This window comes from Hyalella azteca, unplaced genomic scaffold (assembly GCF_000764305.2).
Source record: "Hyalella azteca isolate HAZT.00-mixed unplaced genomic scaffold, Hazt_2.0.2 contig5706, whole genome shotgun sequence".
NCBI classification, from domain to species: domain Eukaryota; kingdom Metazoa; phylum Arthropoda; class Malacostraca; order Amphipoda; family Hyalellidae; genus Hyalella; species Hyalella azteca.
This window is the reverse complement of record NW_025935888.1, coordinates 371194-388710: the sequence shown is the minus strand read 5'-3', so window position 1 is coordinate 388710 and position 17517 is coordinate 371194. Positions and strand designations below refer to the sequence as shown.

At 39.3% G+C, this 17517-nt stretch overlaps 1 protein-coding gene across 1 annotated transcript in view; it reads right to left on the bottom strand.

Moving 5' to 3' along the window:
• The window catches only part of LOC108675394 (serine/threonine-protein kinase PLK1), a 71650-nt gene extending 54858 nt beyond the window's left edge, over positions 1-16792 (bottom strand). The window contains exon 1 of the mRNA XM_018163405.2: positions 15970-16792. Within this exon, the coding sequence (XP_018018894.1) occupies positions 15970-16377 (408 nt within the window). The 5' untranslated portion in view covers positions 16378-16792. The remainder of the gene's footprint in view (positions 1-15969) is intronic.
• Between the last annotated feature and the right edge of the window lie 725 nt (positions 16793-17517).

The following is a 17517-nucleotide window of genomic DNA, read 5'->3' as shown; positions in this document are numbered from 1 at the left end:
CACCATATCGATATTGAAAATGTTTCAGAGTCCAACTCCATCATCAGTTCGACAATCTAAAAAATTAATAATAGTTTTTTTTTTCAAAATTCTAAGTCAGACATTAAAAATTTAAATTCCTGGTTAATTTGCGATTTAAGCACACTGATAATAATGCACAGTATAGCCTATCAAGGAAATAATTCATTATGAAATCAAAACAAACTAAGGACCTATAGTTTTTCGTCGTGTCAGAAAGTAACACCAAGTCCATCATCACTTTAGCATTATGCCATCAAGAACAAGAATTCATAATAAAAATATGATGATAGAAATACGAGATATGCCTTTTTAGGCGACCAATGAAAATGGCCTGAAGAATGGTTCTGAGGAGGGGAGTTTGGACTGCCAACAATAGCCGTGAAGGAGACAGTAGTTCGTGAAACTGAACACCGACAGCATAACAGGATTGGAGGGTCCGGAGCGGCAGGAGACTTGTCTATCGTACACTTGCGTAGTTGAGAATAGCGACGAGTCAGATCACATCAGTCGAGGGTAATACAACCATCGTAGACACATGAGCCCTCGTCAAACACAATTACTGTAAACACAATGCCTGCGGCTACTGGAACTTGGCCGTCACACAGAATAGAGAGAGCCTCGGTCGCATTACGGCGATGGGCGTCTAAAAGAAACCGAAAATCAATATAAATCGCAAAAATCTTGAAGAATTTTTAAAAAATAATAAAAAAATAATATCCAACGAAGTTGTAACCCGTGCTGTATAAGTGAGGACGATTTTCTGCTGCAGTTGTAAATATGGCTCCTACAAAATACATACAATACATGTGCCATCGATTGAAACTTGGTGGCATTGAACAAGGCCTAATGCCTAGGTTAAAAATAATACAGCATTACGAGTTTGTGCGAGTAGAGAGCTAAGCGACCCGAGTTTCCGTCAATTCAATTTCTAAGCAGTTGGCACTGCAAGACTAAATTCAAATATTTCTATAACTAAATTCAAAGGTAATTTTCGACAAGATGAAAGAAGTCTCTTTATGACCAAAAGCTAAGTCTAATCAAGAAATATAGCGGTAGAATGAGGTAGTAGCTGCACATGTCATAATTCCATCAACCAACTAAGTCAATAATTCAGGGTGAATCGAGAACGATATTCGAAAGTTTAAAATGACAATTTAACAACACGATCCAAAAGTATCTCTTCTTATCAAGCACTTTTTGACAGCAAAAGTAACAATGACTGCAATAAAACGTTCATCAATTCCGCCTCATTAGAGGAACGGCCTGAGAATGAATTATTAATAAATATTAGAGCGCGCTCGCGCTGCAGTCCAGCAGAGAATAATGCGGGATCATAAATAATGAAGCGAGCAGAGCACGAGCGCGGCAGGCAGATCCAGAAAAGATAAGCGTCTCTCCGATGAAAATAAAGGTCGCTGAATTGCAATAATGCAAGCCCGCCCTTCATGCCAGCCTCGCGGCGTGAATAACGCCATGGTGGCTCTCAAGGGAAACATTGGAGCCATCAACGCCACTGACTTCTTGGACGGATACGATATAAATTCCTCACTTTGATCAGTAGGAAGTTTGTGTTACTCTCGAATACTCGAAGTAACCACGTAATAAATTGAGTATTTTGCAAGAAGCGTGCATGGTGCACTAAGTATAGCACATATATAACGCAAAGAAGCAGCACCACGCAACGAAGCAGCACCAAGCAAACTGGAGCCAGGTTTGGAGGGAGTCGCTGTACATTGAAAACCCGCGTGAGAGAAGCCAGCATCGACGAGGGGGATGATGTAAAATCGATTACGAGACGAAGTATCAGGAGAGGCGGGGAGCATCGCAGCCTCTTGTGTAGCAGCACGCAGTTAGATCTCGTCAACTGCGTGGAATGTGAGCCCCATTTCCGAATTACTTTCGAATTTCTATAAGCGAAGGTTTTAATGTTTGCACCATTTCGAATCAATCATTATTATTATTTTTAATATCAAATAGATTGCTATAAATGGGTTGAAAAAACGCAGAAATCGAATAAATTGTGCATTTATCTTCCCTCCTTTGTGAGTACGGTACCAGAATTTTTATGCCACAAAAGTTCGTAGGACATTATTTAATTAAAGCAGTTATTTCCAGGAAAATCTCTGAAGTAGAGAGAAATCATCAAACATTGATATTATTCTACAAGAATTATTTCGACCCCTTGAACGAATAATATTCACAACCACAGTTGAGACTGCCAACAAAACACTGGCATGCAGACACTTCACACCTGCCAATAACGATAAGCAAGAATGTATTGACACAGCACTAGAGCTGCGATCAATAAAACACAGCAGAGTACACAGCGATCGATAGCAATTTGGGGCCTCAGAGCGCCAATTCAAAGACTTGTTGATGAGGGAGCGCCGTACGAGCGCCGCGGCAGCAAACTCAAGCCACACAAATTGTCCAGACATTTTTGTGAGGAACTCACTTGTTGAAACGAAATTTAAAATTAAAAACATAACACTTTTATTCGATATAATAAACTAATTTAAAATAGAGTAATTTTCATTAATTCATTTTCACTTAATTATTTACTTATTTTCACTGACTGATCAGTCCGAAAATGTGGACAATTGAAGTATCAAAACGTATAATACGTTCATAATTTTTCTTACTTCATCGTGCCAAGTATATATACTGTATCAAAAGCCTGTTTGCAAACATTAAGCGGAACCTTGGCTTAAACTTGATAGAAGAAATGCCACGATGGGTGACGAGCGTTCAATAAACAAGCCGAAATTTATGTACGTCATCCACTTACATAAACAATTATAGATAATTATTCCACTTTAGCTCACTTGCCGCTATACGATTATATGTGTTGTTATGATGGTCACGAATAAGTAAATTTTGAATTAAATGTTTCTAGTTCGTATGTAGCATATGACATACAAAGTAATTGTTCAGTGCCGAACAAAAAGACGTCAATTAAGGATCGAATGAAGCACAAACGAGGAAATTTTTTCTGTAACGGAAACGATTAAGCGACTCGTAAGGCACCAGGAAAGTTTCGTCTGCTGTAAACTGATGAAATCTTATTCATACCCAAGGTAAGCTACTCAAGAAACGACATGGCAACGACAAAGTTTATTTAGTCGCGTTCCTACACTGAAGGTAACAACTCAGATTTAAATTCGAAAATGCCGAACTCGAGTTTACGATTGTTGAGGAAATCCTGATGGATTGAAAAGTTAAAAGAACCCATTCCGCAAACCTTTAAGACGGACGCTGAAATCCAGAATGAGAAACTGGCATGAATTATTTGATGTTACATTGCTCTTTTTCAAGCGAATTGAATATTAACAACTACCCACCAGGTTGCTGATGATTAAAAACCTTAGAAAGGCGTTCCGGAAATTTTTGAAACAGGAAACGGATTTAATCCACGGATGAAGAGAGGTGAGTTATTGTAGGGAGACACAAGAATAATATTTGGTCGTCACTCGGCCAGGCCAGTCCAACCGTTCAAAAACTATTCACAAGCCGAATACTTGGAAGCACCGAATAGAGTAAATAAAATTGATGAACATCGTCTCTTATTGTTGAATAAGCACCGATAAAACGCTTCAGTTCGACCTAATTGTACAAGAACATGAAAGAAATTCATGAGATTACGACGTCAAATTTGTACGCGGGGCTGCATGCAGATCGGAACATAATGACAAGTTACGTAGCTTGCTTTCAAGTCATAAGATGTCAGAGCCTAGGAAAAGACAAGTGTTCGAAAACATCTTGTTGATGAAAGCGAGCCTTATAGGAGCCGTCTTGCATAAGATTCACTTTTAATAGCGAACCAAGTCTGGCACTTGCCCAAGTGCGACAACTAAAGACTGCAAATGTTATACGATGCAAGCTAAGAACAACGACTGTGATGAGATGTCACTTGAATAAATTGAGAACCTGATAATCGCTCACAATCATTTAATAGCTAATGTCACACCAACGATTGAGCCTCGGACTAACTTGATTTAAAAAAGATCATCATTGATCCGTGGAATAACGATCATGTTGAAATCGACTGATTCACAATATATAGGCACCATTAAGAATAACTGCCTGAGCGACTTCAGTACAGGTAGGCCAGTAGTTTAAAATAATTGGAAGGGAAGAACGACAATAAATCACTATCTAAAAGTTGCAATTACACTGCAAATATGCCCTAGGAAAGTTCCAAAGAAGCACGGGGGTATAATAAGCGAGAAGTCTTAGGAGCATAATGAGCGAGAAGTCTTAGGAGCATAATGAGCGAGAAGACACTGAACAGTACCGAGAAGACATATTGCAATCTCTCAAGCATGTTAGTCCAAGAAGACACAGAAGTATCATGAGAATAACAGTACCGAGAAGACACAGAAGTATCATGAGCATAACAGTACCGAGAAGACACAGAAGTATCATGAGCATAACAGTACCCAGAAGACACAGAAGTATCATGAGCATAACAGTACCGAGAAGACACAGAAGTATCATGAGCATAACAGTACCGAGAAGACACAGAAGTATCATGAGCATAACAGTACCGAAGAGACCCAACAGGTTCAGGCAGCGCAGGTATGGCGGCGCAGAGCAGCGTGACGTCACCGGCAGCACATCGCCTAACGGGGCAACGGCGCCCCGCGCACTACGTCACTACTTACCTCGCTCTCCTGTTCCTAGAACTCCTCAGTATTCCAGGCAAACATGAGTAAATTAATAATCTTACTCGTTGCTAGGAGAATACAAATATCAATTCAGGATTGTATCTAAGATACCTGATAAGTCTGGCTTATTTGGAAATTAAAGAAGCTAGCAGCACAGGCGATCTGATCATGTGTGTGTAACTCTAAAACTCTCCAGCTGAACCGATGATGAAATCAAGATGTTAATTTGAAGTTCGTTGTCTAAAACCACGTTCCATTGACCAGCATACCACTTTACTTACAAGGAACATGAGAGCAAAAAATGTAGGCATATGGCAGAGTTTACACGTAATTTTTATCCTCCGCCTGATTTCATCAGCTTGCAGCATTTAGATGAAACCACTCGCTTGCCCGAAAGGACTTTCTCCTACAGGAGTGATTCAAATGATTCATTTCCGCTAGGCAGTCACTCGCGGCCGAAGAAATTAAATTATGTTACTTAATTTGAACGCTTTCTTCGAACGGCCTCTGGCTTTATATACGTCAAAATAAAATGTAGAGAAACATGACTTTCACTATAAGCCACTGATACACCACAGTTCAGATGGTCGCTCATACAGACAACGATAACGGCAAGGCAGAGGCACGGGCAAACAATGCAGAGTAACGATATGTATATCACCTTGAAGTGCCTTGATACAAGATCCGGCTCTGTTACACATGTTTAAGCAGTTTCTACCTGATAACGAAGTGTTGGAACAGACCACGCTGAGCAGCAACAGGCATACATAATACGAACAATATATAATTTGATCAAGTATTCCTGCGCAACACATTCCAGTAATTTAATGCAACTAAATCCATATAAAGTAAAAACCAGTCCCGTGTGAACTAATGTCGACCGCTATGCGTCGGGAGCATTGTGACAGGTCATATGAAGTTATGAACTCCTGTCTGCCGTTATGTATCGGGAGCACAGAGATATAAAGATTTTTGGCAGTATTCCTATAAAATTATTTATGCGTCTATGTATCGAGAGCATAAACATATAGATATTTGTAACAGAGGTCACCTCGCGCGTTCACATCGTCAATTCCGTAAGGGAGGCATGCCTGGTATGGACACATGAGGCACGGGGGAGGCATGCGACGCTAGTCAGGAATCGTTGGTCGGAAACGGGTGACTGGGACATACCAAAAGCATCAGGCACAATCTTCAGAAAATGAGTAATGGATGAATAATGTAAACGAAAACATAAGCAAAGGATAATGTGAGATGCATGAAAATATGTACATGGGCAAGGAAATTCTCGAATGATACTTTCATAATGATAAAAAACGAAAATTTGAATGCGACGGCATAAGGCCATCCCTAATCTTCTTCTAATTCTTGCGAATGTAATTTAAATTTCCATGTAAAAAATAAATTCATAAGTGAAGATCAATTAGAAAACTGCTCTTATCGAACACATCCTTTCATTTCTTATCACCTATTGATTTGATAAAAATGTTCATAACGAAACGCAAGCACTTTATTCAATTTTATCCAATGCAGTACTAGACCAGGTGAAATTGATAACTGTATAGCACAAGAAAAGATTTCCAGGTACGTTGAGCTTAGTATAATTGTCAATGAAATCGAAAAAATTTAAAATTAAAAATTTACTTAATATTTGAAAAATAGCCTTAATTCAGCTCATGAAGTTTTTTCATTTCGTAGCAGGAGCTCAAACCGAAGGCGACGCTGGATCGGATTGAAGCGAAAATGGAGGGCTATAAGGTCTACAAGTGAACCTAGCGACACTATAGCCTGTACAATATCTATATAACATAGATGCATCACCACAAATACGCAGTTAAATGATAATATTGTCTCACGAGAGGTAGAAAAATAAGGTGAAATGAGAAAAATTTTAGGTAGGCTTAACATCGCGAGTCACACAAAGATAAAAATAAAATAGATTTTGCAGCTTGGTTCTTCGATCAGTAGCCAAAGCTAATTAATTCGAGAAGAATTTGGCCTACATCAAGGTCACTAAAGCAAGTAAGTCATGAGTTTTTGAGAGAAAATTCATAGTCAAATACTCAGTCAAATGTAGAGAAGCGAAGTCTTTGTCTCATGTTGTTTAAACGCCGATGAGCAAGAAATTACGCGATAAACATAAGAAGAAACAGCAGAACTGAAAATGTACCATCATAAATGGAAGAAGAGCAAATAAACAGATATTTACGCGGTGAGCGCAGATAAATTTACAACTTCTTGAACGAATAACGAAGACAAGTTATAGAACAAAGACAAGACGAAACAAAATTTGCAAAGGAAAACCAAACAATAAACGAAAAAAGCAAAAAGATGAGAAAGGCAGAGATGGTATGAGCCCGAGCATAACAGGTTGCAAGCGGCGGCTCCCACCCACGCCCGACGGTCCTGCTTGCACGCTTTCCCCCGCGGGAGGCGCTGCTCTTTACGAGCGTGACCTTTCCTTGCTTACTCCTCCCAGACGCCCGTAACACAAACAGCGATGCCAGCAGTTCAGTTACCAGCAGTACAGCGTGATAGACTATGAAATTTTTTGGCGTAACAGAAACTTCGAAAAATGCAGAGATAATTCGCTTTGTCGACGACGTGTTATGGGATAACGTAGCAAGCTTAGAGATTCATATATGATATGGCGACTGCTCTTGAACGGCAGCGTTTCCAGCGTTCGTCAAGTCACTGTGCTTCATCGCAATAGAATTAGATTTTCAGTTCAATCCGTTACCATGTAATGCGCATCAATTGTCAAATGAGCAATACCACCTGAAATATAATAGAATTTATATAATAAAATACTTTTGGCAAGCGCTATCGCCTCATTCAATGAAGAAGTCGCAACAAATTGCACTCATGGCACGATAAACTTTAAAGTTTACTGAAAAATAATATTTTGCATTATCATAATTGCTATTACACAACTGAAAGGCTCGAATTGAATGCACCTCAAATTTGTGGAGTTTTAAGTATCTTGGCGTATCGTACGTTCCGCTGCCTGGAGCGATTTTAATGACATATTTAAAAATGCACGGTGATTGTTCTTACAAGAAATTTGCAACACACAGCCTCGGCATTTAAACATTAAAAGATAAGAAGGGCATCATTTGAGAGCTATTGAGCCGTGCACCAGTTTCTTATACAAAAAAATAATCTATTATATACTTTGGCGGCCCCAACATAATCCCTAGAAGGGCACAAGCTTCCCCTGTCTGAATGCATGAGGGGTCAGGAGCATCTGTCAAACACGTTGCCTCGCTTGAAATTTCAGCTGCGCTAAAATAATGGCTTTAATTTAAGAGAGTTCAAGTAGTTCATTCGGAAACATATCAACATCATTCGGAAACGTATAAGAATTAAAATATTCATAATTATTATCCTCTGTAATAGATGGTATCACAATTGATCAATTTTCAAATATTGTTACACCTGTGAATGTCCTGGGTGAGGTCAGTATACATATATATATATATATATATATATATATATCCTCGAAGGCGTTAAAGAATGAGCAGTAATGAGGCATTCAAATTGTTGACTTCAAGACAAACAAAATAGATATAAATATACATTCAGTTCACGATTTTAAGACACACAATTCGAAATAAGAATATCAATAAGTGCAAAAGTGTGATATCAAGGGTCATTATGTGAATAAAGGATTTAAAACATAAAAACCTAGCGTTTAGAAAATAATAAATGAAGCATTTTAGTGGCTCACATAAACAAAACCAGGAATACCAAATCTAAATAAAACGGTTCCCACACCCGACTCGAACACGACGAGTCAGGTTATTAATAAAACGTGCGTCCTACAGGGACGAGCAATCTTCCCTGTGAATCACTCAAAACATGAGAAAGACGGACCATTTTTTAAAGACTGTATAGGCACGCCCAATGCAAGTCGTTCAACGAAGTGTGGGACTGTGACCAAATGCCGGCATGTCTCATAGGATGTACAATTAAGCCTTCCCAAAATGGCCCACAGACCCAAGCCTTATGCAGCACAACAATTATTGCCTTACGCGGCGTTGATGGAGGGTCATTGGCCGTAAGCTGAGAACCTCAATCAAATCAGGTAATAATGGTCCAGTGGAGGAATGCGATTGCTTGAGAGATGAAAATACTGCATTATAAAGACAACATCAAGGTTTCCACATAGCTTGTGGTGCTACGACTGAACTAGAGAATTTTCATTGACGTCAATTTGAACTATGATCATTTTTTTTACAAATATCTCAAATTTCAAATTTCAATAGAGTTTTACATTAGGATACGCGAGATTTAAAAATTTTATTGAAATATATGTTTTCCGTAATTTTTGGCGACACTGAACATCTGAAATGGCAATAAAAAAATATTGCGAGGCAGGGAATATTTTATAAACTAAACGCAACTGCAAGGGCGTCGAGTCGCCGAGCAATTGGAGAGAACCAAGGTGCATGAAAAGCTCCCGTAAATAGGAAGGCTTTGGCACGACGCGTTGCTCGAAATAGCCTCGGCGTAGCAGGCTAAATTGAAGGTGACTGCCATGCAGGAGCTACTGCAGCTCATGAGTTTCACGATCTTCAAAGCAGCTGTCATTTCATCTTCAAAGAGAAACGTAAAGCAAAATGCTCAGTGCAAGTTATTTATATTAATTGCGTATTATATGAATAATATTTACGGTTTGAAAATGAGAAACGATTCTAGGAATGAATGCATGTCCCCTGCATTTTCAACAACGCAACATTTTTCACAGACGATTTAAATCCCTAGCGTATTACGAATTTTGAATTACAAATGACAAATTTTATAAAAGTTCTATGAAGGCGACAACGAGGCTGCAGGGTGGTGTAAAATTAATCTTGTCTGCGAAGGCTGTCATTGAGTACAAATTAAAAAAAGAAATAAAAAGCCTGCAGAAGCAATGCAGACGCCACATTGGTCGGCAGTGGCAGCAGGTGCAGCGGAGGTCCGTGGGCTGTCGCCAATTCAAGTGAGGTTGTACGGGTAGCAATGCTACGGTACAGCACAAATACTCAGCATATTATTCCTTGCCTTAACCATACACATAGGCTGAGTCTATGATCCAATGGACCTTCAAAGATTACCTATAAGCTGTTTAAATCCACGGCGGAGACTAGAACGCGCATAAATGATCAATACTATTTCGCTCATACATTTTGTGCAGCCCCTGCGTAGCATCTGATAATTCCAGGCGTAAAGGGCAAGTCTTATGAAGAAAGATAGAAGATTATGAAGCATCCCAGTCTCTTACCGTCGCCTGCGTGGTGACCTTATTGAAGTATACTAGTAATCTAGTAAACTCATGGTTTGTACAATGTCCTAGAAGGATTACTAGAATTTGAAACAAGAACCAACACCAGGGGCCATGGCTATAAACTAAAAAAACTGCGGTGCAACTCATCCACGCGACAACACCTTTTCTCGCTTCGAGTTACCCACACGTGGAACAGCCTCCCTGAAGATATTGTTGACGCTTCGAGTATGAACGCGTTCAAGAACTGACTAGACAAGGCCATGCAGGAGCACATGTTTAGTCTTGAAATGCCTAGTACCCTACGGAACAACTGAAACTCTAGAAACGATTTTAACCTTACCATCCGTTGAAAAGAATTTATCAAAAGGCCAGTCTTTTAGATGTGTGAACTAGTCAAGAAAAGTACAAGAATTGGCGACAGGCCTATCCAGGCCTATTCTTCAACGCCGAAGATACTATACTACTATACTATCTCTGCAGCAGTACAGCCACTGCGTAGCATCGCTGCAGCGGTACAGCTCCTGCGTAGCATCGCTGCAGCGGTACAGCCCCTAGCTGCTCGTCTCAATTCTCTTTAGCGTTTCACGCCGCGATGCTGGCACCCCGGCATTGGCACGGCGCCACGCTGGCTCTCCCTAACTTATTCACCTGTTCAGTCGAATTATTTTCAGGTACAACTACTGCATAAAAAAATATATTTATCAATGTTATAAAAATACCGTTCAATCGTGATCGGTAATTGCTTCATGGACAATTTTATAAACGATTTTACCAATAATAAGAATTGTTAGTTGAGCGAGGCTCCATATAGCTCTCTGCCGTAGCAGTGGAATACTAGCTGACGTTATTGGCAGTCTATACACCATGCTTCTATTATTTGAATAAACATATTGGCATCGATTTTTGAGTACACAGTTAGCAATAATCGGTTAACTAATATAATTATAATTCGAGAGCTTACAACGCAAACTAACCACAAATTTACGAGCGAACAAAATACCAAATTAATACGTACATGAAATCCATTTTAACATATATACGTATACGTTTTACGTGTAAAAATTTTGTGTATTTCCTTGGCATTATTTCTAGTTTTAAAATTTTTGCAACTAATAACTTCACATTTGTTTTCAATAACTTCTAAGCATGAATTCTAAGAAAAATGAACAAAATAGCCAATAACTGTGTTACAACGGAGCTCGTAATGCCAAACACGATGCATAATCAGCGAAATTAACGCGATTTTTTTTTCGAGACCCTCCATAGCAGGACGATTGAGCGTCCGCCGACACGAACTTGGCAGCAAACCAGGACTGTTCGATGACATCATATGGTACTACTGCTAAAACGGATAGCACATCTCCCTAGTTTGTGTCTGAACTACACTACACTCCGTTCAGCCAGCAAATCGTTGAAGCCCAATAAAGTAATGAGCGAATTTACTACGCTAAAACCAGCTTTTCTTGAGCATTGGTGGTAAATCTTGGTTTAGCGTCGCGTCTATCACGGAAGCTTCAGCGCTGAAAATATGTTGAAAACCAAACAAGTTATACGAACAACAAACAAAATAGCGGTTTGTCATGCACTTGTCTATATGAATGAAACTCGGATGAAGTCTTAGCACGGGAATTACACCACAGCGAACACGCGTGTGATAAGTAATCCCCGAGCACGATGAAACAATTGCACCGTCCGAAGCTGCCGAAGTGATAATCAACGTTCCGTAAACATTAGCTAACCGAGATAATTGAACGATAATGTTCAGTAATTCAGCTACATGTTCAATTATTTCTACTCGTCAGCTTCATATTCAAAAGAGTCATTACAATTTGAAGAAGATAACCAAAAAAATTACAAGCAAAATTCACTTACGTAGCTAGCTGAAATGAGAGCGAAATGGCCGAAAACAAAACTCTCCATCGCACTCAGTAGGTCCAAAGAACTGTTGCCCAAGAAAAACCTATCATGATTCCAAGAATATTGCGCCATCAATACAGAAAAAAGACCATCTACGGACAGCGCAAAAGTCGAATTACAATGTCAAACTGTCACGCCAAAAGATAACACAAAGAGACACCCTGACAAATTGATTAGATATCGAGATATACATCGCGGATATAAGATTAGACTTTATTCACCTATTGCGTGGTCAGTTTATTACTTACTACGATCAGAAAGTTTGTATTTCCCCTGTTAATATAGTAAGTGAAAAACGACGTTAAGCAGATTAACTAGATAGTGGAAAAACGAATGAACTACATTGTAATGAGACACCATCTTTGAACAACTGCACTCTAACAATTGCACATAGCTTATCTCTTGTGCATATAGGTATCTATTTAATATGAGAATATGGTAGAACAAAATACCTACGTTCAACGGCTTTGAAATGACGAAAATTAAAGTTTATTAGTGCTAAAGAGCGCTGTAGCACTTGTAACTCTGCGAAACACCAGCATGTACAGAAACGCAAACCATCTGGCAAAGCGACTGGACTGTAGGAGACTTTAGGTACAGCACCTCAATGAAGCTCGTGTGACGCTTAACTTTCAGAACATCAAAAGAGCATAGGCATCAAAATCAACATCAATTAACTATTATGAATAAGCAACCATTCAAGCGCAGAACAACAGCAAAAAGTATTTCCATTCAAAAAGAACGACAGCTACATTAAATATTCGTTACGTCGCTCGTTCGCAAACACAAACCTATAACAAATTGATAAACCATAACTGTCGCTACGAATATAGTTTTCGAGAAGCCTTAAAGAAATTGTATTCATGTAGATGCCAATGGAATGTTAGTTGAGGTGCTGGATTGAATACAAAATGGACGTGTCCTCATGTAAGCAGCGGGCTGCATATACCGTGTGTTTAGTACGCATTCTACGTTCACTACCTAGCTGGCAGCAAATGGTCAAGTGATGGCGAAAGACCATGATTGGAATATGAAGCAGGCATAAAACAATTATTAATCTTGGTAATGAAATATTTCACTGATCACAAACAGATTCTTAACATTTCATGAATGCTCCAAATTCGAGGCACAGTTTCAGCATAAAACTCATTTTCACGTTTGTTCCTGGGTCTGAAGCGAGTATGGAACAGGTTAATATAAGTGCATGGTTGTTTAAACTCGTGGAAGTGACCGACATATAATGGAAGTCTGAATAGTCGAAATAAAATTGTCACACAATATGTTAATGGTAACATGTGAAAATTAGTATCAGTAAGTCCTAAAAATTTTGACGATATTCAAAATTTTATTCCGGTAGTTTTTAATGCTCATATATAGACTTTAAGGGAACCGGCGCAGAACAATGACGTGTAATTGTAATGAAGAACCTACGGGTTTGTCGACAAGCACACCACTGGTGATCATGAAGGTAATTAACACACTGCTATAGACCCACCAACACCCAACAAGGATTGTAGCAATAATGAGCCGACACACAATACAGGCGCACCAAGCGAAGACGTTGCCTACAGCGGAACGCGGCTCAGCGAACGCTCCTTTTATGGCGCTTCCAAAACACATCCATGTTTTGGTGCCGGCTGCGCAGCTCGATCCTATTTCCTTCACTTCGCTCATCGTATAATTCGTACCTGGCACGAAAAACTTTCGCCTCAAGCGCTGCGCAAATTGGTTTCCTATCGAAGCCAAGCCGTGAGAGATCGAGAGGCAAGAGAAGACAAAATTATACTAGAGTTTCATCACTTCACGCCCATCTTTTTCAGGTTTATTACAAGTTGTAAGCCATACATGGCACATGAAGTTAGCGTAAAAATAGAACTTTATGACTCAGTCCATCTCACCTGCGCAAATTACCGAGAACCGTACGGGTAGAACGTGATCCTAGCCATCCATGCAGGTTTCGAAATTATCCAAGTTATTATTCAGACCGAATGAGAATAACGGGTAATCGGGACAAAAAATTGCCGAATTTATTCTAATCATCAATTTCCGCGACTGCTATACGTTACGTTACTCACTTCACTTGCATTGGTACGATAACACCATTGCATTTATTTATTCAACTAAAAGCCAGACGTAGTTAGGAGGAATTTATATTCGACGTCATTCCACCGAAGGCTTTCATTATTTTCTCAAATCAGTAAAGTCGTGGTACCAATGAAGCTAAGCTGCTTCAATGAAGACGTCGAGCTTCGGAAAGCTGCTGACCACGCTGGTGTTGGGCGAGGTAAAACACCATAGAAAATTACTGAGTAATAACTAACGACGCTCTCACAGCCCATGTAATTAAGAACGGGTGACCAACCGTTGCATCCACACTTGTCCCACAGGAATTTCTTTATAATAAATATTGAAGTTTGAGTGGGCTACTCCCAACCCCATCACTTGGGATGATAGGAACCAATACAAAAAAGACTTGATAAACGAAACAAATAAAAAATACAATAAATAACTTCAAACTTGTTTGAAAAAATAGCTCAACATTGGAATGTCCTGAACGAAAAATGTCCTGTCTCGTAATCGTAACTGGTATCGAACGAACGATGCGAAAACTTCGTGTCAACAAAGCACAACTGGCGAGCTTCCCATAAACAGCACAGACAGAATTAATCTATCAGCTAAGATGTTACCGAACCTGGCAGATACATTCAGAACGTTCGATGGTGGCTAGCATTCCATGAAGCTTATACTTAGTAGCAGCAACAAAGCTGTCACTGGAGCAACCGAAGTACCTATCGTAGCAACAGCAACTCACTCAAATTCGGTTGTGTGGTCAGAAACTTTAGCAGTCAATCCAATTTCTGATTCGAACTTTTAAATACACATCGCTGTTTCATTCAGACTATTCAATACACATCGTTGTCTAGTACAGGAGACTACGGTCAAACCCTTACCCTACAGGGAATACCTATGACTAAATTCGTTAGAAGACTAACAAAATTTAGTAATTAGTTCAACTAAGTGATAAGAGACCGAGAACTAAATGAATGCAATTTCTAAATCTTTCAATGGAGTCGAAAGCCACACAAACTACGAATTTGATATCCTAGCCCTGGACCTCGATACCTCCATGCCATGATAGTTATAGATCATAAAGTCGACAACAGACAGCAAGACTAATATCATCAGCCTGAATCTTACTAAGCAAGAATACCATCAGACATAAAAATTATCATTTAAGTTAAATTTCAAGCACATAAGTATAATTAAAACGAAACGCAAACGGATTCTCACTACACTAAAACTCTAGTGAACTATCCTCGTCAAGCTGCAAGCTGTCCTTGTAAACCAGACAAACGTCAGAATTTGCTAGCACGTTTCAGTCGTTTCTTGTTTTCATGGTCACTCGGAGCATAGATTACGAAAATTTACAATTTCACCCACAAATAAAATGAACGTAAAATATGTTAGAAATAGGTAATCCTTCCAGTGTTCCAGAACCTCCCCCCCCCCCAGAAATAGGTAAGCAAGTTCTTGATGGAGTTCGACACAAGGTTGTGTTACAACTTACAACATGTCGGGTTTCTCATGAGAATGGTGCGCGTGCCCTAACTTACACAGAGAATTTTAACCTAACTAGAGGCTCTTTACTAACGCAAGGCGTAGAGATAAACTATTGAAAAAAAAACACGCGACGTGATACACGTGAGCATCAATTCATGGAGCCAACTAAACCAGTGCTGGAAATCACATTCAATCTCGATTGTTGAAGGTGGTGTGGTAATATTAGGCTATGAGGTAATCTTTCAACGAACCTTTGAACATAATTAAGCCGCGTTAAATTGCTGGACAAGCCTCTGTTCATTGACGGTAAACTCAAGTTATCACTCAACGCAGTCACCGGCTGATCGACAGGAAATTAATACTAATTAATTAATTAATTAATTGTTACCGTTAAGGCATAGACAAAGAATTCAATCTGAAAACTATGTTAGAAATTATCAGGAAGAAAAAGCATTCATGACGGAGGGAGGTTTCCTAATCTATTAATAAATAGTAGAGGTTTCACCTTAATTAATAGATAGTAGTACTCACTTTGCCCAGGAAGCGTCCTTTCATAAAGGTTGTTCTCGTACTATGATCCACAATGAACTTTGGCACATTATGATCTTCATTATCGGAAGGAGAATTAGTCTTTGGACCAGGCATATTGTTATTGTTGACGAGCGGCCCGGGAGTGTGCACAGGTGTATCTCTAAGTCCTGCCACTCCGGAATCTAGGGAGGTATTGGTTGCGGGTTCTTTAGGAGTTGTATTAGCAGTGGCTGTGATAATAGCAGTGCTAGCAATAGCAGCAGTGCTACTGTAAGATGTCATCCACTCGTGCGGATGATTGTGATCGTGGTGATGCACTTTATGTTGGTTGTTGAGGTCGCGGTGCACTTGGTTTTGTTGGCTAAGGTGGTGAGGGGACCAACCCACAATTTTACTGGTTTTAATCATATTAATTGAGGATCAGTAATCACCACCAACATAAACAGGGACTTATAGGGTCAATCAGGGCAAATTTAATAAAAGCTTTAACATGAAAACCCGGCGCTAAATGTAAACGACAGCTTGAACAAGACGAGACGAGCTGTCAAAACGGAGCTTCAAGTTCTCCAAATTACAGGAATGTCAGTATTGATGCATAATCAAGAAATACGTTACATGTGGCAACTAAGAGAGCAGTTTAACCAAATTAGACCACGCTTAATTTCCAAATTCACTAATGGAAATCTTTGGGCCAGGAGAGATTGATTTAAAGGGCCACTCGGAGCAGAATGAAAGAGAAGCGACGAAGCTGACCGTCAGGCACGGCACACCTACTCCACCAACGTCAGCTCTGCAACTGACGGGTACTCCAGCTACAGTCGACTACACTTGCCTGGTTTAAGGGTCATCTCTGCCGTATTTAGGCTTCATCATATTCACAATTCGATTACGAACTCGGGAAAATCACATCAGTTTAACTGAGTAATGACACATTCTTGATATTTGAACCACTTTAAATTGCAATTATAATCCATTTTAGTTTTATTTCTTGTGATGGTCAAGCATTTCAGTGATGGAATATGGATTGACAGCATTTCGATGCATCAATGGCGTTGATCCATGATACCTAAGTGACAGAGATATGTTAACGGTGTAATACCTGAAGAATGGTAAATTGTTGAAATAGCAAAGATGCTTGGCAAATAAACTAATAATTTAGGTTTTTCAGTTTTTTATAATTTCATATTAAAATTGTGCAAATCCCAAAACACGCGATAGTATTGTCGTCACCATCATGGCTGAACTAATATATAGTTCAACCATGCGTTGTCGTGCTGTAGAAGTACGTATCTAAATTAACTCCGTCAACACTTTTCGGAACTCACTCGCGAACACGCTAGCGAACTCAAGAACAACATAACAGCTCAATTCCCACAATTATGAACTGATCTGAATGAAATTCATAATACGAGTAACTATTAGCAATACGATGTGATACGCATTATTACAGATTGTTTGCAACATTTTTTTTTATTGAAACGAAACTTAAAAAGGTCAGTCAGCTTAGAGTTCATATTTATTAATGTTCACGTTTTTCTTACAGAATCT